Genomic DNA, 21506 nt, shown 5'->3' with positions numbered 1-21506 from the left:
ACACCCCGCAGCACCATAAGTGGTGGTGTATGTACAAACCCTGAGGTTTTAAAGTCAGGTGAAGAACATTATAGTGAACCTGGACAGTAGCTGAATTGCACCTGGGGAAGAGATTCAGGACCACAGAGTCCTGAGGCATGAAGCTTCCCTGAGCCCTTGTCATTCAGTCTGGGTAGCTTTTGTCTGTCTGTCCTTTACAGCCATGACTCCCACCTTAGAAAGTGTTTTTACCCTTTGTTCTTAATTCACCTGCTGTTAACTTAATCAGGTGACACATTCTCATATTACGGGGTGGGAGGGATTTATCAGTTATGGGCTCGGTGGGGAAATCACTGGGTTAGATCTTCTGGCTTGTGCTTTTCAGGAGGTCATCATAGATGGTCATAATGGTCCCTTTTGGCTTTAGAATCTATTCAATGTCCTAAGACAGTGGTTCTCAACCAAGGGTACGTGTACCCCCTGGGGTATGCAGAGGTCTTCCGGGGGTACGTCAGCTCATCCAGGTAGTTGCCTAGTTTTACAACAGGCTATGTAAAAAGCACCAGCGAAGTCAGTACAAACTAAAATGTCATACAGACAATGAGCTGTTTATACTGTTGTCTGAAAAGAGACTCCCTTACTCAGCTCCAGGGGTTTTGCTATCGGCATTTGCTTTCTGTACACCAAAAAATGTCTGAACAAGAAATATTTATCCGAGAAGTGTGGTGGTGAATCCAATCCAGATTTCAGTCCTTCGGAACGGGGTCATGCCGACAGACGTTAATTCAGAAAGGAATACAGATTGGGTGATTTATGCCTGAAGTATGTGTGTTCCTTGGCGGGCTTCACAGGTTACTTGTAGAGTTTGGGCTGTCGGAGCAGTTTGTAGGGCTTGCTGTGCCTCAGAAGAGCGAAAGCTCCAGGACAGGAGTTTGATCTACATCTCCAGTTTGTGTAGTAAATGCTGAGGTAGCCATATGCCCCATCTTCATTTATCTGTCTGGCTGCTCTCAGTGCTGCTGGCTTCTCCCTGGGAGGGAGGCGTGTTTTCCTCTGAGAAAGGGAAGTGGCCTGCTGGCCTTAGAACATGAGTCCCGAATTTCTCATCTGTGACAGGTTTCAGAGCGGTAGCCGGGTTAGTCTATATCAGCAAAAAGAACAAGGAGTCTTTGTGACACCTTAGAGACTAACACATTTATTTGAGCATAAGCTTTCGTGGGCTACAGCTCACTTCTTCGGATGCATGCAGTGGAAAATACAGTAGGAGGATGTGTGTGTATGTATATATATATATATATATATATATATATATATATATATATATATATATATACAGAGAACATGAAAAAACGGGCGTTGCCATACCAACTGTAACTAATCGATTAAGGTGGGCTATTATCAGCAGGAGAAAAGAAACTTTTGTAGTGATAATCAGGATGGCCCATTTCCAACAGTTGATAAGAAGGTGTGGGTAACAGTAGGGGAAAAAATTTGCATGGGGAAATAGCATAGCCATGTCTTCAGACACAATAATTAGGCCGTCTTTCAAAAGTGACACTTCTCCCCTTACCTGTGGGATACAGGAACAATCAGAATAACATTCAAACTAAGTGTGTTTTGTAGGTAGCCTTAAGGGTGTCATCTTGATGTCCACTTTCTCCCCAGTAATCTTTCCTGCAGTGTCCTGTCCTCACACTGCGGACTACGTTCTGCTCTGGCCTGCACCATTGTAAAGCCAGAGAGACACGTTAAAACCAATAGTGTTACTGGGGATTTACACTGATGGAACTGAGAGCGGGACTGGGCCTCCTGACTCGCAGAGGCAGGATTGTGTCTCGCACGGCCCATGGACAGCTAACTGGAAGCGAGCAGGCAAGCCAGGAGAGGTGGGTTGCACCACAGGAACTTCGCATTTTTCACCCAGCTCAGCTCAGCTAGAAATTCTCTGCTGTCAGGAGGAGTGCTCACAAATCCGCACAGATTAAACAAAGCCTGAAAGTCAGGGGGTTGTTTGTTTAGTTTTCCACGTGTTCACAATGTTTGTTTATGTGTATGCAGGGCAGAAATGTCCCAACGTCAGCCACAGGAATGCACAGGCAATCATGGGTGTTGTAAAAACGGAACTTGTGCTCAACACAACAACGCCACACCCTCCCCACAGCTCACCTTTCACCTCCCAGCACTACTGAAGTTGTCGGAGCAGCGTCCTGCACTGCAAAGTCCTTAGCTTTTTTTTTTTTTTTTAAAATACAAGGAAACCTTTATTTTTCAGTTTTATCAAGATTTTTTTCATCTTTTTTAGCTGTTTATTAGTGGACAAGTCCAGTCAGTTTTTGTATTAAAAACGATCTTGATGGAGGTAGCTGTGTCTCTGTCCTGGCTTTTGCTTGGTCTCATCTGTACACTCATCTCAGTAAACAAACTCAAAATAAGATTAAAACAAAAAACGTGGAACTCCAGGCTGAGGCAGCGAGCAGTGCAGCCAGGATTCTGTGTAACAGGACGTGGCGCTGTGGCTAGAAGATGTGGTCTTGCCTGTTCTTGACATGGTCCTCTGCTTGCTGAGGGTACTGGTCAGATCATATATAAAGTAGTCCATATATTTAATCCTCTTGAACTCAAAAGCCTCAGACTGCTGCTTGGAAATAATACTCTGCCCTTCCCCAGGGCTTTCCATCCAAGGCTCTCAACACACTTGGCAGAAATTAATGAATCAGGCTCATACCAATGTGATGAAGCATTATTAGCCCCCTATACAATGGAGACGCATAGGCACAGAGATGATAGGTACTTGTCTAGGTCAGGGGTTCTCAACTTTCTTTCTGAAGCCCCCCCAACATGCTATAAAAACACCACAGCCCACCTGTGTCACAACAACTGGTTTTCTGCATGTAAAAGCTGGGGGTAGCAAGCAGGGCAATTGCCCGGGGCCCCACGCCGCAGGGGCCTCCATGAAGCTATATTGATCAGGCTTCAGCTTCAGCCCCAAATGGCGGGGCTCAGGCCCCCGGGCTTCAGCCCCATGCAGCAGGGATTCGGCTTTCTGCCCTGGACCGTAGTGAGTCTAATAGTGGCCCTGCTTGCCAGCCCTCCTGAAACCTGCTCGCGGCCCCCCAGGGGGCTCCGGACCCCTGGTTGAGAACCACTGGTCTAGGTTGCAGAAAAAGCCTTAGAGCTGGCAATACACTTTGGTTTTCCTGACTCTGCCCCATGTCTTATTCTCTGTCTCGTTGGGGTTGCTCTTGCTGTGGAATCCCCTAGGAAGAGTTCTTCACCGAGCAGAGAGAGATGGGGTGAAGGTGGCAAAGAGGTTAAAGGGAAGTGTGGATTTGGTGTGGCTTGTCAAGAATTCTCTTCACTAGAATCACCCCTTGTGTCTGAGCCATCAGTCCCCTGAGAGTGTCGGGTGGGAGACTCTTGCAGCGGAATATGGTGAAGAGTTAGAACAATGAATTCTTGATGTGGAACACTGGGGCGAGTTCTGAGAAGAGCGACAAGAATGATTAATGGATTGGGGAGGTGGGGGAGGAAATGCCTTGTAGTAAAAGACACAGGGGCTCAATCTGTTCCATTTAAAGAAGTGATGTGATCACTGTCTACAGGAGGTGCCTCGGCGGGAAGAGAAATTTGAAAATCGAGGCCTCTTCAATTTAGCAAAGATCTAATGCAATCCAGTGGCTGGGAGCTGAAGCTAGACAGATTCAGACTGGAAATAAGGCTCACATTTTTACCAGCGAGTGTCACTAACCTCTGGAACAATTTGTCAAGGGTCCTGGTGGATTGTTCATCACTGGAAGTTTTTAAAACAAGACTGGAATTTTTCTAAGTGATGTGCTCTAGTTCGAAGAGCAATCAATTCAGGGAAGTCCTGTGGGCCTTGTTAGGCAGGAGGTCAGGCTGTATGGGCACAGGGGTCCCTTCTTTATAATCTATGAATTTATTTCAAGAGGAAACTGTTTGTAGCAGAAATGAACAAAAGCCAAAGAGGCCTAGACGTACACAGCAAGCGCTGGAATCTGGGGCTGGATTTCAGAAGTGCTTCGTGTTGGCCTCACACTGCTCCCGCCACTGTCACTGGGAATTTTACCATCAAGTTCTGTGGGATCAGCCAGAGCATCCCACCCCAAGCTCCGCAATGAGAGAGAGTTTTCTAAGAGCTTGTCCCCAAGGGAAATTGACTGGCTTAGTACAGTGGGCTAATGACTCTGTGTTAGCTGTGCAGGTGTAACTTCCTTAGTGTCCAGCACTGCCTCTCTCTGCTCCTTAAACAAGAAAGTAGTGGGGCGAGAAAATCGGTCACTGAGGGCTTGTCTTCACTGTAGGTTATGTCGGTACAACTTGTGTCATTCCAGGGTGTGAATAGGCCACCCTCTGAGCAATGGAAGTTACGCTGACAGGTAAGTAAGACTGACGTAGTTACACCAACCAGCATAGACAGTGCTATGTCGACAGGAGAGCTTCCCTCGTTGACGTAGCTACGGCCGCTCGGGGAGGTGGTTTGATCATGCGGACTGGAGAGCTGTCCCCTGGCAGCAGAGCGCGTTTTCACCTGGCTGCTGTAGCACTGCTAGAGTAGACTAGGCCTGTGTCCTTCCTGTGGGAAAGCGTTCCCAGCTCTAATTCCAGAACAGGCTACTGCTGCCCTACTGAACTGAGTAGGAGTCCTAGAATTTCTCGGTAAATGTTTGCTGCAGCTTTCGGACGGTGCTGTGGGCCTGCACCCTGTGGGGATTTGTTAGTTTCTTTTGAAATTCCCTTTCACATTGATTAGCTGAATGTTAGTGCTTATGAACGTGAGGCCCAGGCTCAGCTGCCCCTGCTCTTCCAGCCCGGGTCTCCCCGGGTTGTTCTAACACTACAGCCCCTACCCCTCAGTCCTGACCCATGGCATCTCCCTCCCCCTGTTCTCATTGCTGAGATGTTTAGTGGAGGTGATGCAGTTTTATTTCATTTTCCCTTTTATAGAATAGCATTTTCTAGGCCTTGGTACCTACTTATGCTCCTCAGACATGCAGCGTGACCTGGAAAGATTGTAATTCCCCAGTGGGAATGCACTGTCAAGATCTAATCCAGTTATGTCTGAGTAGAAACTTTTTCAGAGCCTCCACAGGTGGTGGTGTCACACTCTTGTCTGTTCCTTGTGTCAGTGTGACAGTGCGTGTTTGTGCGGAGATGGGGATTGAATAGCCACTTCCCTACCTGAGTGGGGAGAGCCAGGAGGTTCTCAGTGAACTGTGCAAACCAGGGCGCTGCAGGGCCTTGTGGCTGCCACATCTCTTTCTTTCTGTGGCTTTTTCACTTCCTCATGCCCACCTTTCTCCCCACTTCAGGCACTACCAGTGACTGCCAGCTAATTGCTTTAGGCTTGGTCTACACTCCCAGCTTATGCTAGTAAAACTACATTGCTTAGGAGAGTGGGAAATCCACACCCCTGAGCAACACTGTTATACAGACCTAACCCCTGGTGCAGACAGTGCTGTGTTGACGGGAGCCCTTCTCCTGTCAGCAGTGCTGCCACCTCTTGGGAAGAGAGTATCCATGCCAATGGGAGACGTGTAGAAGTGGCTTCACTAAACACTACAGCAGCTCAGTTACAGCGCTGTAAGTGTGGGCCAGTAACAGTCGTCATAATTAACACAGTGTCTACACTAACACTGGGTCAACCTAACTGCTAACTGCACCAAAGTATTCCAGTTCGTTACATCCACAGCAGACTGCAAGGAGACAGAGAGACGGTTCTCACAAACCTGGTTGTGTGGGCAACAAAATGGCAGATGAAATTCAATGTAATGCACATTGGAAAACATAATCCCACCTGTACGTATAAAATGCTGAGGTCTAAATTAGCTGCTACTACTCAAGGCAGAGATCTTGGAGTAATCGTGCATTGTTCCCTGAAAACTTCCACCCAATGCACAGTACCCTAGTCAAAAAATCTAGCAATATATTAGGAACAATTAGGAAAGGGTATGAAAATATAATAATGCCACTAGCTAGATCCATGGTGCACCCATACCTGGAATACTGTGGCCAGTTCTGCTCCTCCATCTCAAAAAGGATACAGTGGAACTAGAAAAGGTTCAGAGAAGGGCAACAGAGAGGATTAAGGGTATAGAGCTGCTTCCACATGAGGAGAAACTAAAAAGATTGGGGCTGTTGAGTTTAGAAAAGAGACAACTGAGGAAAGATTTGATAGAGGTCAATAAAATCATGACTGGTGTGGAAAAAGTGAGTAGAGAAGTGTTACCCTGTCGCACATCAGGGGTTAGCCCAGGGGTAGGCAACCTGTGGCATGGGTGCCGAAGGCGGCACACAAGCTGATTTTCAGTGACACTCACACTGCCCAGGTCCTGGCCACCAGTCCGGGGGGCTCTGCATTTTAATTTAATTTTAAATGATGCTTCTTAAACATTTTAAAAGCCTTATTTACTTTACATACAACAATAGTTTAGTTCTATATTATAGACTTCTAGAAAGAGACCTTCTAAAAACGTTAACATTTTTACTGGCACGCGAAACCTTAAATTCGAGTGAATAAATGAAGACTCAGCACACCACTTCTGAAAGGTTGCCGACCCCTGCATTAGCCCATGAAATTAATAAGTAGCAGGTTCAATACTAACAAGAGGAAATGCTTTTTCACATAATGCACAGTTAACCCGTGGAACTCATTGCTATGGGTTGTGAAGGCCAAAAATATAACTGGTTCAAAAAGAACTGGATAAGCTCATGGAGGATAGGTCCACCAGTGGCTATTAGCCACTGTGACGAACTGGGATTATGTTTTCAGTACTTGGGAAGATCAAGCTTCATAGTGGGAAAACATCAGGGGGACGAAGGGAGTATATCTGAGTGACACCCCCAGTGAGAGAGAATAACCTTCTGAGATGTCTTGTTTTCTTGGCAAACTTCCCATGCTGTCAGCCTGAGAGCGTTTCTGTTTATTGCTATAGTGCAGGCAGTAAAGAAGCACGTGGGGTGGAATGGGAAATACGCAGCTGAAAGCAGCAGGTTGAAAGGTAGGGGAAGCCCCGCAGTATGTCACAAACAATGTGACATTCAGTGATCCAGCAGGGTCTGCCTAGTGCTGGAGCCTACGATCTCCAAAACTGATTAGCAGTTTGGCCTGCCCACCAGAAAGGGGCCTGGTTTTCAGAAAGTACCGAGCTTCCAGCCTCTGGAAGTCAAAAATGGCTGGTTCCTTTTAGTAATTGGGCATGTCTGGGAACCTAGCCAAGGTGCTGCTCAGGTTCTTGTGGGAGGAAGGTCTTGCCATTTTCCTCTCTTTGATTAGGGGGCTGGAGCACATGACTTATGAGGAGAGGCTGAGGGAACTGGGATTGTTTAGTCTGCAGAAGAGAAGAGTGAGGGGGGGTTTGATAGCTGCTTTCAACTATCTGAAAGGGGGTTCCAGAGAGGATGGATCTAGACTCTTCTCAGTGGTACCAGATGACAGAACAAGGAGCAATGGTCTCAAGTTGCAGAGGGGGAGGTTTAGGTTGGATATTAGGAAAAACTTTTTCACTAGGAGGGTGGTGAAGCACTGGAATGGGTTCCCTAGGGAGGTGGTGGAATCTCCTTCCTTAGAGGCTTTTAAGGTCAGGCTTGACAAAGCCCTGGCTGGGATGATTTAGTTGGGAATTGGTCCTGCTTTGAGCAGGGGGTTGGACTAGATACCTCCTGAGGTCCCTTCCAGCCCTGATAGTCTACAGTTCCATTAAGAGTGTCTTGCAAAGACTCAGCTAGTGACTGGGAGGGGACCTTGGGCAATGTAAGGTACAGAGGTCAGACACTGGCTAACTGGAGAAGTGTGTTCCCCAGCCATGGGGCAGGTGAGCGGCTTCAGGAAGGTAAGATGGGAGGGATCTGCTTTATTATAAGTGGCCAGCCAAGGAGCCATTGTGCTCTGTAAGGATGGAGGAGTGGGGAGCATGGGAGATATGGGGGCCTCTATCAGTTTCATGTATGTGGTAGCGCCCCCACTGCGTTTACTATTGAAAGACAGTGCGGTGTGCATTAAGCAATTCATGGCTGGATTCTTCCACCTTATCAGATTGTCATAGCTGAGTGAGGTGGAGTGCCTCATTAAAAAGTGTGACCTTGCTTTCCCTAGGTGAGCTGCTTGCAGAATCGGAAGCACGGGGGTTTGTTTGGGCTCTGGAGAGGGCGCAGGCTGTGAGTGGGGCTGGCCCTCCCTTTAAAACAGGCCCTGGAGAAAAAAGGGAAGGGCCCCCCTGCAGCCCTGCCCTGCCCTGCTGGGCCAGGGTCCTCAGCACTGCCGTGTAGTCTGGCCCCCTGGGTTGTGCTTGTGGCCTCTGTATTCACTATTTAGCTAGTGCCAAAGATGTGCCTAGCATGTTACAGGGCAGCTGGAGCCAGGTAGCTGACAGTGTAGGTGGGGCTGCTGGAGCCATGTCGGTCCAGGATACTAGAGAGACAAGATGGGGGAGGGAATAGCTTCTCGGTGGTGAGAGAGAGACGCTTTGGAGCTTACACAGAGCTTGTCCTCAGGGCTGGGAAAGGTGCTAAGAGTGTCACAGCTACATACCCAGTGGAAGTGGAACAGCTTGTTTAGCATTAGTAGTTAACACACATTCAAAGGACCATTCAAGCCTGGAGGGGCCTGGTACCACCCCTCCAGTCATAGCGGGGAGGAAGGAAGGGGGTGCGGCAGAAGGTAGGTAAGGTAAGTGGGGAGTTGTTATGTAATAAGCCATAAATCCAGTGTCTCTATTCAGTCCATTATTTTTAGTGTCTAGCAAAGTTATGAATTCAAGCTCCCAGGTTCGTCTTTTGAAAGCGCTGTGCAGGTGTCCTTTGAGGATGAGGACTGAGAGGTCAGATACAGAGTGATCACTTTGTGAAAAGTGTTCTCCCACATGTGCCACGGTGTTTTTGTCTTTTATAATTTTCTTGTATGAGTTAATTCGAGACCGTAGTGATTATGGTTTCACCCACATACTTGTTACTGGGGCACTTAGTGCACTGGATGCGGTACACCACATGTTGTGATAGGCATGCATAGGTCCCATGGATCTCGAAAGGTGTGTTGTGGGGGGTGTTGATCATTGTAGCAGTGGAGATGTGTCTGCATGTTTTGCATCTGTTGTTCTGGCAGGTCTGGTGGTGCTTTAAGTTGGCATGTCCTGTTGTGTGGGGAGGTTGCTTTTGATGATGAGCTTGGCACAGTTGGGGGGTTGTTTGAAGGCCAGAAGAGGGGCTCTGGTGGGTGCGGAAGGGGCGGGGCTGGGGTTCACCCACCGCCCATGCTCTTAACAAGTGTCCTGCTTGCTTCCCTTGCAGGGCAAGTGCTCCTAGATTCAGTGGCCTCCTACCCAGAGGCAGCACACTGTGTCCCCACGGGCACGGCAGCATCACCCCTCGCTCTGCTGCGATCTACTGCTGCTAAGAGTGCTGTGACTGCCTCTGGGCTGGGGCTCAGATCCTTCTCCCACTTGTGCTCTTACAGCAGAACTTGCCCTCTGTGTGGTGCCACTGCACTCGGTCTTGCTCTGTTGACTTCCCTTGGTTTTGTGACCTGTTGTACCCAAATGTGCCTTTCCCAGGGTCAGAGGTGGTACTGAAAGGAGCTCATGAATCTGGCTGCAGAGAAATGTGGGTGGTGCTTGTCAGTTGTCCTGTTTCCCTCCTTTCAGCCTAAAGAGGGACACGATTCATGGGTAGCAGGTGGAGCCCCACTTTGGGGAGGCTAGTCCCCCCCGACCTCCTTCCACAAGAGGCCCCACCCCTCCCCCGCAGCCAGAGCCCCCCCAGCAGCTCCTTGCCTCCCCTTCGGAGACCCCAAGCCACCTCGTGGGAAAAGTGTGTCTCTTCCCAAAGAACCACCTGAGCTTTTCCTATGCCCCATGCAGGTTCTGGGGCAGCTGAGGAGGCAGCATCTGCTGCTCAGCTTCCTGGATTCATCAGTCATCTCCCTGGAGTTCAGGGAGTCGCACATACCGCCTCCTCAACCGCCCCGGAACCTGCATAGGACATAATAATAAGCAAAAACGTCCTCGTGCAAACCCTACAACCGGCATCCTGCGGCTGTGCCAAGGAGGCTGAGCCTGCCCTGGCCTATTATACCCTCCCCCTACGCCAGGATTCCATGATGGGATGAAAGTAACTGCTTTGGAAACGTCACTGAACACCTGTGTCCAATCAGACGTAATAGAGGCTGCCCTAGGGGGACACCAGCACAAGGGGGCTCACAGCTGGTGGCGTTAGCAGGCTGCCTGTGGTTTGCATTGTGGTGGTGCAGTGCATTGCTGTGCGCCTGTGGTGAGCTGTCGAACAAAACCACAAACCGCGAGATACATCACAAAGCTGCTGGGTTTGCAGAACCAAACCCTATTGGTGAGAATGCCAGTAATTACGAGCCAGGAACTAGTTTCCTTCGGCCCTTTGACAAGAAGGCCAGTCTTGAGACTTCGCAGAGGTAGCAATGTGAGGATCACTCTTCTCACTTTCTTCTGTATTTTCTTTCCAGATTCAGTCTAGTGAAATTCCCGAGGAAAATGTTACAGAGGGAAAGGAGATTCCGCAGGAGGAGCCGCAAGACGTGGAAGGGAGTGAGATGAGGCAGCTAGTGAGAGACGAAAGGGGGACTCCTGAGCCATTGCAGAGCCACAAGGAGCTGAGAAAGGGAGATGCAGGCAGCTAGGGAGGTAGCAGTACCAAAGGGCCAGACGAACAGCCATATTGAATGCACCAAAATAGGCAGGTGATTCGCCCAGAGCTGGTAATATCCACAGGTATTTTGTATCTACCCCGAGCTATCTGAGAGCACCACAGGTATTTGCCCAGCTCTTCACGCAGGGCCACCCTCATGTAGAAAAATCCTCCGCAGCATCTCCCTTTCCCCTCGATCTCATTCCTGTTTCAATCTACCCCCTTTGCCTTTTCTGCCCCTTGTAAAACTGCTCCATTCTTGCTGTTGGGTTAAACATCACCCCAGTAACATCCAGAGCCTGGTAAAACCACACAGATGTGTGTGGGATGGGGGTGGAGTTCCAGGCTGGCCCAGGACGGCTGCAGCCTGACTTGTATGGGTGTTTCTGGGGGATACGGACACATGCCCTTTAATGCGTAGTAACAGCAGCCTTTCAGGCCTTGCAAAGCAGCCTAGGAAATGCTGACATTTTAGAACAATCAGATGTAAGCTGGCTTTGCTCAAATGAGTGCGTTCAGCCTTGCTCTCTGCGTCATCCCAGGGCAGTGCAGGTGCAGGGCCTGCTCCCAGGGTTGCAGAGGGCTGCCAGTTAAGGCTGTAATTCAGGGAAGGCACTGGAGTAGGGGAGGAAGGAGAGCCTGGCTGTCATGCCCAGTCCCTGGCTTCCGTATGGGTGCTGTCAATTTCCCATCTCCTCTTCGTGTGCAGGGCTGTATTTCTCACACTCTGACACTCTTGTGAGGAAATCCTGATGTAATCACTTGCAAATAGCGAGAGAGCAGCGCAGTGAGGAATGCAGAGAGAGAGCAGGAGCAGCCAGACGCCCAAACAGCCACATGGGTGAATGACTGACACAACTTCAGCCTAGCTGTTCAGTGTCAGTCTGATCCCAGAGCCCTCTGCTGGGTACCTCGCAGGCAGTGAGGGAACCGTTCGCTACTTCCCACAAATTCCTCCATTTCCTGGTGAATACCTCAGGTCAACCCTGCTGTCCTTTCCCCCCAGAGCACCCCAGATTCAGCTCACTTCCCATTGCACTTCCTCCTTGGCATCCCGCTGTGCCAAGTACAGCGCATGAACCAATGGAACACCTGAGACCTGCTTACATCTGGCTGCAATATGGGGGCTTGGTGACCATCTCCGAGGCCCTGAACTTCCTGCACCCAGGTGCCTGAGCTGACTGCCTCACCCCTTACATCCCGCTGGGAGTGGGTGAGTTCTCTTAGTAAAGGACTGTCCCCCAGGGCCCTTCCTTTGGCTTGGCTGATGACTCTTGGCAATGAGGAAGGGTATGTGCAGCCGCCCGTTTCCCAGTAATAGCAGTTTATTAGGCTACCAGAGGTGAGGCCTTATCTGGTTTTGAGGGTGGTTTGTTCTTGGGAACTAAGATGCCCAGAGGCTAAGCTGACATAGAAAATACTTGTAAAACTAAAGTGAAACACAAACCTCAGAGCTAGCATTGCTCTGTGAAGGGCCATTCTGGAATTCAGTCATGGGGGGATGTTAAACTGTGTTATGCTTTGTAAGTTACTGTTTTATGAAAAGTGCAAAGCAAAAAGCTTTGATGGTTGTTAAGGTTTTGTTTGTAGCTTAAAACCAGTTTCCATTTAACTCCTGTAACCTCTTCAGAAACTGCTGGAGATGTAGTCCAGGCAATAGATAGTTCCGAGGGGCACCTTCCCCCCCCCCCCCAGATTTCTGCCTTCCGTTTAGCAACAGCTCAGTGTTCTGAGGGGACCCATCCAGAGGGACCACTGCAGACTCTGCCCCATAGGGCAGTGGGAGTGGGCAAGGCCTCGGGCTGCTTCTCACCCGGCTGCCGCGAGGAGGCAGCAGTTCCCCCTGATGGCAACACTCACCATTTGTCCATGCAGCCCGGGGAGGAGAAAGCAGCAGGTCAGCTGGCTAAGGGCTGAGCTCCCCACCCCCACCCCACTACATGGGGAGCATGATTGTAGACTTTGGGAAGCCTTGGGTGCAAGTAAAGCTGCAAACTTGAAACTAAATAGAGAGAAATGTATCCTAGGGGCTACAGAACTGTCTTTTGTTGGAGATTTTATTTCCAACCAAAGTATAAAACCTAATAAGATGAAGGTTTCAGCCATTGAAATACCACCATGTCCCCAGTCAAAGAAAGATTCCAGCAGTTCCTGGGAATGGTTAACTATCTTGGAAAATTCATACCAAATCCATTGGCTTTGAGGAGACTGCTAGAAATAAAAATGAATGGTACTGGGCTGCAGAACAGGAGGAATCGTGGGAAGGGTTGAAACAACTGATGCAAGGGCCAGTGTTGAAGTTCTGTGCGCCAGGCGAGCCTATTAAAATTTCAGCAGATGCTTCACATTCTGGGTTAGGTGCAGTGATGTTACAGAGACACAGTGATTGTTGGCAACCAATCTCATAAGCAACAAAATCACTGACTGAGGCAGAAACCAGATATACCCCAACTGAGAACAAGCTTTTGGAAATATTGGTTGCCTGTGAGAGAGTCAATCAGTATATTGATGGCCAGACAGTGAGTGTTGAAATGGACCACAAGGGCCGATAGCATTAATTAGCAAACCGCTAAATGACTTCACCTTAAGGATTCAAAGAATGATGATAAAGCTGCAAAAGCATGATTTGGTTGTGACCTACGTGCCCAGTAAATTCATGTTTACTGTGAATTCACTTTCCAGAAAGGTGACTCCCACTGTGAACCCAGAAAAGACCTTCGAGACAGAGATGCAAGCCTATGTAGATTTGATTGTAAAGTCAATTCCCATAGCTAGCGAGAAACTGTACCAAGTTAGACGGGAAACGGAGGAAGTTGAAGCATGGGGGACCCTTAAAGAAGTGACAATTGAAGGGTGGCCTGATGAAATAAGCAGTTGCTGTGCAAGTGTAAGAGACTAGTAGAACGGCAGACATGAACTTACTGTGATAGATGGGGTGATTTTCAAGGGCAGCAAGATTGTAATGCCAATGAGCCTCCAGAAAGAAATGCTACAGAAGACCCATGAGGGTCATTTAGGAATTGAGAAGTGTGGACGAGCAGGAGAGGTGATTGTGATGTTCCCGGGGTACAGTCTGGACGGTTGAACAGCTGTGTCCCCTCAATTCTCCAACCTGGGTGCCTTTTACATGGCTTCGCTGTGAGCGCAACTGCTCCTGGCAGGGCCGTCCTTAGAATTTATGGCTCCCGGTGCAAGTTACCTGAGGGGGGATATTGAGGGACGGGGGTGGGGAAGGCGGGGGCTCCACTGAAGGCAGTCCCCAGCCAGCGCCGCTGACCATGGACCCCTTCCCTCCGCTGCTCACCCGGCGTGGCTTCTGACAGGACTCCCAGGCGAGCTCAGGGCCTCTTCCACCCTGCGGCTTGGGCTGTGTCTGTGAGTGCCCATTTTTCTGGGTACCCCATATTGGCCGGGGGGGGGCCTCTGGGCCCAGGCCCTGTTGGCCTGTGTGTTAATCTGCATGGGGGGGTGATGGAAGCTCTGGCCAAGAGCCCCCCCACACTCCCAGCTTTGAGAGGAGATTCTGCTCTCCAGCATGCATGGCTCCCTCCCGGCACCCACATCACCACTCCAGCTCCTACCTTGTTGATCTTCCAGGGGGTGGAGAGAAGCCCTCCGGCCAGCGGGCAGGCTGAAGGGAGTGAACAGCAGGCGAGGGGGAGGAGCCAGGGGACTTCTTCCACTTCCCCCCTTCTTTTTTAAATTTCCCACCCGTGCTGCTGATTGGTTGTCCTGATTCACTCTGCACATGTGCAGCAAGCGGCACACAATCCCAGCCAGCCTCTGTACGGGTAGCGACAGCGGAGTCAGAGCACAGCACAAGCAGAACAGGCTGGGGCCCCAAATTTCTGGGTGCCCGACGCAGCTGCGTATGCCTAAGGACGGCCCTGGCTCCTGGCCTGCTCACACACAGCCTCCAGCATTCACTCCCAGCTATATTGTCTGAGTGCTATAGCCAGCCACTTTGAATTGCACTGCAGAGCAACCCCAGCAAACTCGCAGTCCCAGATTTCCCCCAAAAATGTGCGTCTTTTACTGCCCAGCTCCCTCCTGCACAACACAAGCTCATATAAAGTCTGTCATTTCATTAACAGCAAATGATATGCACAAATCTTGTTACCCCAAATGGAGTTTCCCAAACACTTCAATCCAAACAAACACTGGTTTAGATAAAGCAATCAAACAAGTTTATTAACAATAGAAAGATGGATTTCAAGTGATTACAAGTCATAAGGCATAAAAGTTAGAATTGGCTACAAGAAAATATAAGAGAAAATGCAATTAATATCTAACTTAACAAGCTAAATGAATTCAAAGTAAAGGTTCTCTCAGCACATGGTCTAGCAGTCTTACTGGCTGGAATCCTTTCTGCCAGGACACTCCCCCAATTCACTGTTCATTTCCTTGTCCTTCCAGTATTGTTGATGGCATGAGCGGAGAGAAAGGGAAGAGAATTTTGGAGCATCTGTTCCCCTTTCTTACAGCTCTCTTTTTCTTTGAAAATCATCTCCAGCTGGGTTTCAGAAGACAGCAGGTCTTTGAGGAAGGAAACTCTAACTGTTTTGTCGCCAAAATGTAGATTTCTCGCTCACACCCTTTTTCCTGCCAAAGAGGAGCTGCTTAACCAAGTGATGGTCCATTTGATTTTGTTGACACCTGGCTGAGGCATCTGTTTGCCTTTTGTCTTCAAAGAACTGTTTTGCGCCTGCTTTTCTAAACTTGAGACATGTCTCGATAATATTATATAGCACAATCTTATAATTTTACATAAAATATGCCACACATATTTTACCAGGACAATAATTGGCAAATTATGAGTTTTCAAATGAGCCATTATAGTTTTGTAAACAGGGTGAACGTAGGGACACAGATTCACAATGTTGTACTGCCCATGGGTCAAACTCTGTGATCGGAAACTGCTTTCGTGCTTGAAATACAAGCCATTCCAACAGGCAGAGCTGCTGACACCTCGCCCAGTCCCACAAAGGCCTTATGAGAAGGTAGGCGCTGATTTGCTTATCTGGCAGTCAAAGATTATTGTTCTCTGTATCCAGAAATGTGCACACTGCACAGTACTAGCAGTAAGTAAGTGATAGCTGGCGTGAAGAGAATCTTCTCCAGACGTGGACTCCCAGATGAAGTCTTTAACAATAATGGGCTGCAGTTTTCCAGTGAATGGACTTGTGGAACAGTCTATAGGGACAATAAAGAACCTTATGAAAAAGACTTTTGACAGTGGGGGTTGATTTGCATAAAGCTTTATTGGTTTACCGAAATACACCTCTGGCGAATGGCTCTTCCCCAGCTCAGTTGTTTATGGGAAGAAGGATCAGGTCTAATTTACAAATCCCTGATAACTTGCTGAAATCTTATGAACCATATAGAAGATGAAAGAAAATCAGAAGTGGAAGCAGAAATATTTTAACAAAAGGAGCTGTGATCTCCCATCTCAGGCACTAAAGCGCGCCTGAGGAATCACACCTCTGAAACTTGGGGCTGAAGGGGTACCATTAAAGAACAGCAACATACAAGGTCTTATGTAGTTCAGACAGACCAAGGGGCCACATTTCAGCATAATCAAAGGGATCTAAGAGCTTGTCTACTCCGCTGTAGCTACACCAAAGACACTGTCTATGACGACGGGAGAGGTTCTCCCATTGGTGTAGGTAATTTGCCTCCCTGAGAGGCAGTAACTAGATTGACAGGAGAATTCTCCTGTTAGCCCAGCTCTGGCTGCACCTGGGCTTAGGTCCATTTAACTGTGTTGCTCAGGGGAGCGGATTTTTCACCGTCCTGAGTGATGCTGCCCTAATAGACCAGGCCTAAGGGTAATCCCAGAAAGTTCTGAAACACTGACGGTAGATGTGGACTCTGGCATTCACCAACTGACTGACTGTTTATCATCAACAGACAGAGGAGAAACAGCCACGGAAATAAAGAACGAGGAAGATTGTAATGACAGGCTGATACTGAGATCAGCGAGAGAGATTAAACATCCTGGAAGTCTTATAGAGATTTGCTAACCTGCCTGGAAAAGGGGTATTTGAGAAAAGTGAGTGGTAGAGACTTACTCCAGAGTGATGTGCTTGTAACCTCTCCTCTCTTGGTAGCCGACATGCTGGAAATGTTTATGGAAATGTACTAGAGTTGAGAAGGTAACGATGTGTTATCAGATAGTTGTTAGCTGTTTCTGTATATGTACATAAGAGCTAATTGGGTTTTTTTAGGAGGGAAGATGTAGAGAGATGTTTGCACAAGAATATAATTTAGAGGGACTCCCTCATAAGGAACACACAGGAATTTTGAGCCATGCCCTGGAAGCAAGGGGTGAGAATACAGTAGCTGTGTACAGCAGTTCACCACAGACGTTCTCTAGTTTGTTTTTAAAAGGTTCCTTTCTTATTCACTGGCTTGTTGTTTAATGAACCCCAAGCTCATTGCAATAACTCTGCTAGATACAAAAAATCATGGACTGAACAGCCACGCGGGGTTTATGGCCAATTACAACAATCTGTAATTCACTTAACCCCTCCCTTTCTTTCCCCTCCATGATAGGAGGGGTGTTAACAGGCCCCTTCGCCTTGAATGGCCTCTTGAAATGTGTTAACGCTTATGCTAACAAATCCCAGAATGTTTCCAAGGAGCTGACTGAGGAGATATCTGAGCCATTAGCGATTGACTTTGAAAAGTCATGGAAGACAGGCGAGATTCCAGAGGACTGGAAAAGGGCAAATCTAGTGCCAGTCTATAAAAAGGGAAATAAGGACAACCCAGGGAATTACAGACCAGTCAGCTTAACTTCTGTACCCGGAAAGATAATGGAGCAAATGATTAAGCAATCAGTTTGCAAACAGCTCGAAGATAATAAGGTTTTAGATAACAGTCAGCATGGATTTGTCAAGAATAAATCACATCAAACCAACCTGAGAGCTTTCTTTGACAGGGTAACAACCCTTGTGGATGGGGGGGAATAATAGATGTGGTATATCTTGACATTAGCAAGGGGTCTATACTGTTTCACGTGACCGTCTCATAAACAACCTAAGGAAATACAACCTGGATGGAGCTATTGTAAGATGGATGCATAACTGGTTGGAAAACTGTTCCCAGAGAGTAGTTATCAGTGGTTCACAATCAAATTGGAAGGGCATAACGAGTGGGGTCCTGCAGGGATCAGTTCTGTGTCTGGTTCTGTTCAATATCTTCATCAGTGATTTAGATAACAGCATAGAGAGGACACTTATAAAGTTTGCAGACGATACCAAGCTGCGGGGGGCTGCAAGTGCTTTGGAGGACAGGATTAAAATTCAAACTGATCTGGACAAACTGAAGAAATGGTCTGAAGTAAATAGGATGAAATTCAATAAGGACAAATGCAATGTTCCTTCCTAAGTGGAGTACTGTCAGTTGCACACATACAAATGGGAAACGACTGCCTAGGAAGGATACTGCGGAAAGGGAGCTGGGGGTCAGAGTGGATCACAACGTAAATATGAGTCAACAGAGTAACACTGTTGCAAAAAAAGCAAACATAATTCTGGGCTGTATTAGCAGGAGTGTTGTAAGCAAGACATGAGAAGTAATTCTTCCACTCTACTCCGCGCTGATTAGGCCTCAGCTGGAGTATTGTGTCCAGTTCTGGGCACCACATTTCAGGAAGGATGGTGACAAATTGAAAGTTCAGAGAAGAGCAGCAAAAATGATTAAAGGGCTAGAAAACATAACCTATGAGGGAGGATTGAAAAAACTGGGTTTGTTCAGTCTGGAGAAGAGAAGACTCAGAGGGGACATGATACCAGTTTTCAAGTACATAAAAGGTTGTTACAAGGAGGAGGGAGGTAAATTGTTCTCCTTGATCTCTGAGGATAGGACAAGAAGCAATGGGCTTAAATTGCAGCAAGGGAGGTTTAGGTTGGACATTAGGAAACACTTCTGAACTGTCAGGGTGGTTAACACTGGAATAAATTGCCTAGGGAGGTTGTGGAATCTCCGTCACTGGAGATTTTTAAGATCAGGTTGGACAAACACCTGTCAGAGATTGTCTAGATCAAGGTGGGCAAACTTTTTGGCCTGAGGGCCACATCAAGGCATAGAAATTGTATGGTGGGCCATGAATGCTCATGAAATTGGGGTTGGGGTGCGGGAGGGGGTGAGGGCTCTAATTGGGGGTGCAGGCTCTAGGGTGGGGCTGGGGATGAAAGATTTGGGGTGTAGGAGGATACTCTGGGCTGGGATCAGGTTCAGAGAGTGGGAGTGGGATCAGGGCTGGGGCAGGGGGCTGAGGCGTGGGGAGAGGCTCAGGTGCAGGCTCCGAGCAACGCTTACCTCAAGCGGCTCCCGAAAGCAATGGCATGTCCTTCCTCTGGCTCCTACACAGAGGTGTGGCCAGGTGGCTCTGCACGCTGCCCTGTCCTCAGGCGCTGCCCCTACAGCTCCCATTGGAGCACATAGGAGATGGAGCGGGGCCATGCCATGGCTTCTGGGAGCTGCATGGTGCGGCCCACAACCCTGAGCCCTGGCTGGAGCGCTGGAGCAGGGCAAGCCCTGGACCCTGCTCCCCAGCGGGAGCTTGCGGGCCGGCTTAAAACAGCTCACGGGGCGTATCCGGCCCATGGGGTGTAGTTTTCCCACCCCTGGTCTAGATAATATTTAGTCCTGCCATGAGTGCAAGGGACTGGACTAGATGACCTCTCGAGGTCCCTTGCAGTCCTACGATTCTGTGATTCTGTGCTGAACAACCTGTTCCACCTTGTGTTTGGCTGTGGTGTTCTGAGTGTGTTTGGCAGAGCTGGAGAAGAGCTGTTAGCTCGAAAGCTTGTCTCCCTCATGAACAGCAGTTGGACCAGTAAAAGACATGACTTCACCCCCGTGTCTCTCTAAGGCAGGGGTGCGGAACCTTTTTTCTATCAGGGCCATTGACCCACATCAAAAATAAGTTGGGGGCCACACACAGCCCCAGGGTGGGGGGCACGGAGGCTCAGGGCTTCCCTCCGCAAAGGGGAGAGTCAGTGCTCATGGCTCCAGGCCTGTGGGGGGCACGGCGGCTTGGGACTTCCCTAGGCTCTGGGATGAGGCCAAGGGGTTTGGGGTGTGGAAGCAGGCTCAAAGCTGGGGCAGGGGATGGGGGGGGATGCAGCTCCGGCTGGTGGTGTGGGCTTCGGGGTGGGACAGGGGGTGGGGGTGGGAGGAGGTTTGGTGTGCGGGCTCCAGGTGGCAGCTTGGGTGCAGAAGGGGGTTCAGGGCTGGGACAGGGTTGGGCGGGGTGTGGGGTCTGGAAGGGAGTTTGGGTGCAGGAGGGGGATCTGGGCTGGGGTAGAGGGTTGGGTGCAGGAGGGGGCGTGGGGTGCAGGCTCTAGCCGGGAAGCACTTACCTTCCGGACGGTAGCGCAGCGAGGCTAAGGCAGGCTCCCTGCCTGCCCTGGCTCCGTGCTGCTCTGGCCTCTAAGTGGAGGGGCCAGGTGGCTCTGCACAGTGCGCACTGCCCACGCCCTCTGGCACTTTCTCCGCATCTCCCATTGGCTGCAGTTCCTGACCAGTGGGAGCTGCAGAGCCAGCACTGGGGGCGGTGGCAGCACGCAGAGCTTCCCTGGTCACTCCTCCCGCTAGGGGCTGCAGGGACATGCCGGCGAGCTGGTGGTCGCGGCTCCAGCCCCACATTGGGGAGCCAAGGCTTGGGGTATCTGGCCCACGGCACAGAGACTTGCCGCGGGCCGGATGAAAAGAAGCAGTGGGCCAAAGCCCCACCTGTGCTCTAAGGAGAACGTTGCAGTTCTGTCGGCTCTTCCGTCCAGAGCTCTCAGATCACTTTTACCAAGGCCACAATCTGAATCACAGCTTAGAACACTCCTGTCATGTGGACATAGAATGTGTGCGGTACACAAACAGCTTCATCTGCCTGTGAAGTGCAGCCCCCTTTGAGGTGGGACATGGGACCATAACATGGTTGTCACAGCATCTTACACTGTTTCATTTGGGTAACAATCTGCATCCTCATTCCCTGTCCCAGCCAGTTGTGTAATGTTGCTTATTACTATATAATTATTATTATAAAGCTAGGGGTGCTTGCAGATTTTTTTCCAGATCTGAACTTCCCCAAAGTTTGTGTGTATTTGCAAAGGGGAATTTGATTCAGGCCCTTCTGCATAGCAATGTTTGTACTGTCTGAGTTTAGGGCTTCTCCCAATTGTTCTAATAAATTTTCTTTTTTATGTAAATTATCTTGGAATTCAGGTGTGTTAGGGATAATCCTCAGAGACAAGGCAAACAAAATGGTTTGACCTGTGGTGAGAGGTGGAAACGGTGGGACCAAGGCATCTGAGCTGTGGTGCTTTGGTCAAAGACAATAGCCCAAAATGCTGATTGAAGTCATTGGGGAGCACAAGGAAAGCCGGGGGAGCTGAAGGAATGACGGGACTAGGTAATACACCTCATTCCCTAGATCACCTCTTGCTGGGTGGGGCTAGTACTGCAGAAAGTAGAAGCTCTTTCCAGGTATTTCTAAAGCTTTCCATACTGTGCTTAAGGTGGGCAGTGGAGTAGTTGTGAGTGCGTCACAGTGCTCCTGCCATTTTCCCTACAGCATCATCATCTCTGGAAGACTGGGCCTGCAGAAAATGAGCTTCCCCACATGCACTGCCCTGTGCCATTCCTTACCGTTACCTCCCGCTGGTAGAAGCAGCCACTGTTTATGATGGATTGGTCTAAAATAGCTGAGAATGGGTTTGAGAGTCTTTGTTTAGTATCTTTATAATTCATGACCATGGAAAACATGTCACGCACTGTGAAATCTGGTGGTGTGTGTGCTTCTACTCTACTCTACAGATTTCACAGGGGAGACCAGTGTTTCTCAAATTGGA

The 21506-nt window shown here is 49.0% G+C and overlaps 1 protein-coding gene across 18 annotated transcripts in view; it reads left to right on the top strand.

The window, feature by feature from the left end:
- The window catches only part of ST3GAL3 (ST3 beta-galactoside alpha-2,3-sialyltransferase 3), a 369636-nt gene that overhangs the window by 287040 nt on the left and 61090 nt on the right, over window positions 1–21506 (top strand). Inside the window, exons 11-12 of one of the 18 annotated variants that reach the window (XR_005583510.1) lie at window positions 10469–10646; window positions 16561–16702. The exons of 10 other annotated variants lie outside the window; for them this stretch is intronic. Coding sequence is in view for 3 of the 8 variants with exons in the window: in XM_039483734.1 (XP_039339668.1) it covers window positions 10469–10642 (174 nt within the window). In the remaining 5 variants the exon portion in view is untranslated. Of the gene's footprint in view, window positions 1–10468; window positions 12657–15066; window positions 15090–16560; window positions 16703–21506 lie in introns of those variants that run through there. 7 more of the 18 variants (XR_005583509.1, XR_005583507.1, XM_039483734.1 and 4 more) reach the window with 7 other exon arrangements.

The sequence above is a fragment of the Mauremys reevesii genome, linkage group 8 (genome assembly GCF_016161935.1).
Source record: "Mauremys reevesii isolate NIE-2019 linkage group 8, ASM1616193v1, whole genome shotgun sequence".
Lineage (NCBI taxonomy): Eukaryota > Metazoa > Chordata > Testudines > Geoemydidae > Mauremys > Mauremys reevesii.
This window is presented reverse-complemented; position numbering and strand designations above follow the sequence as displayed.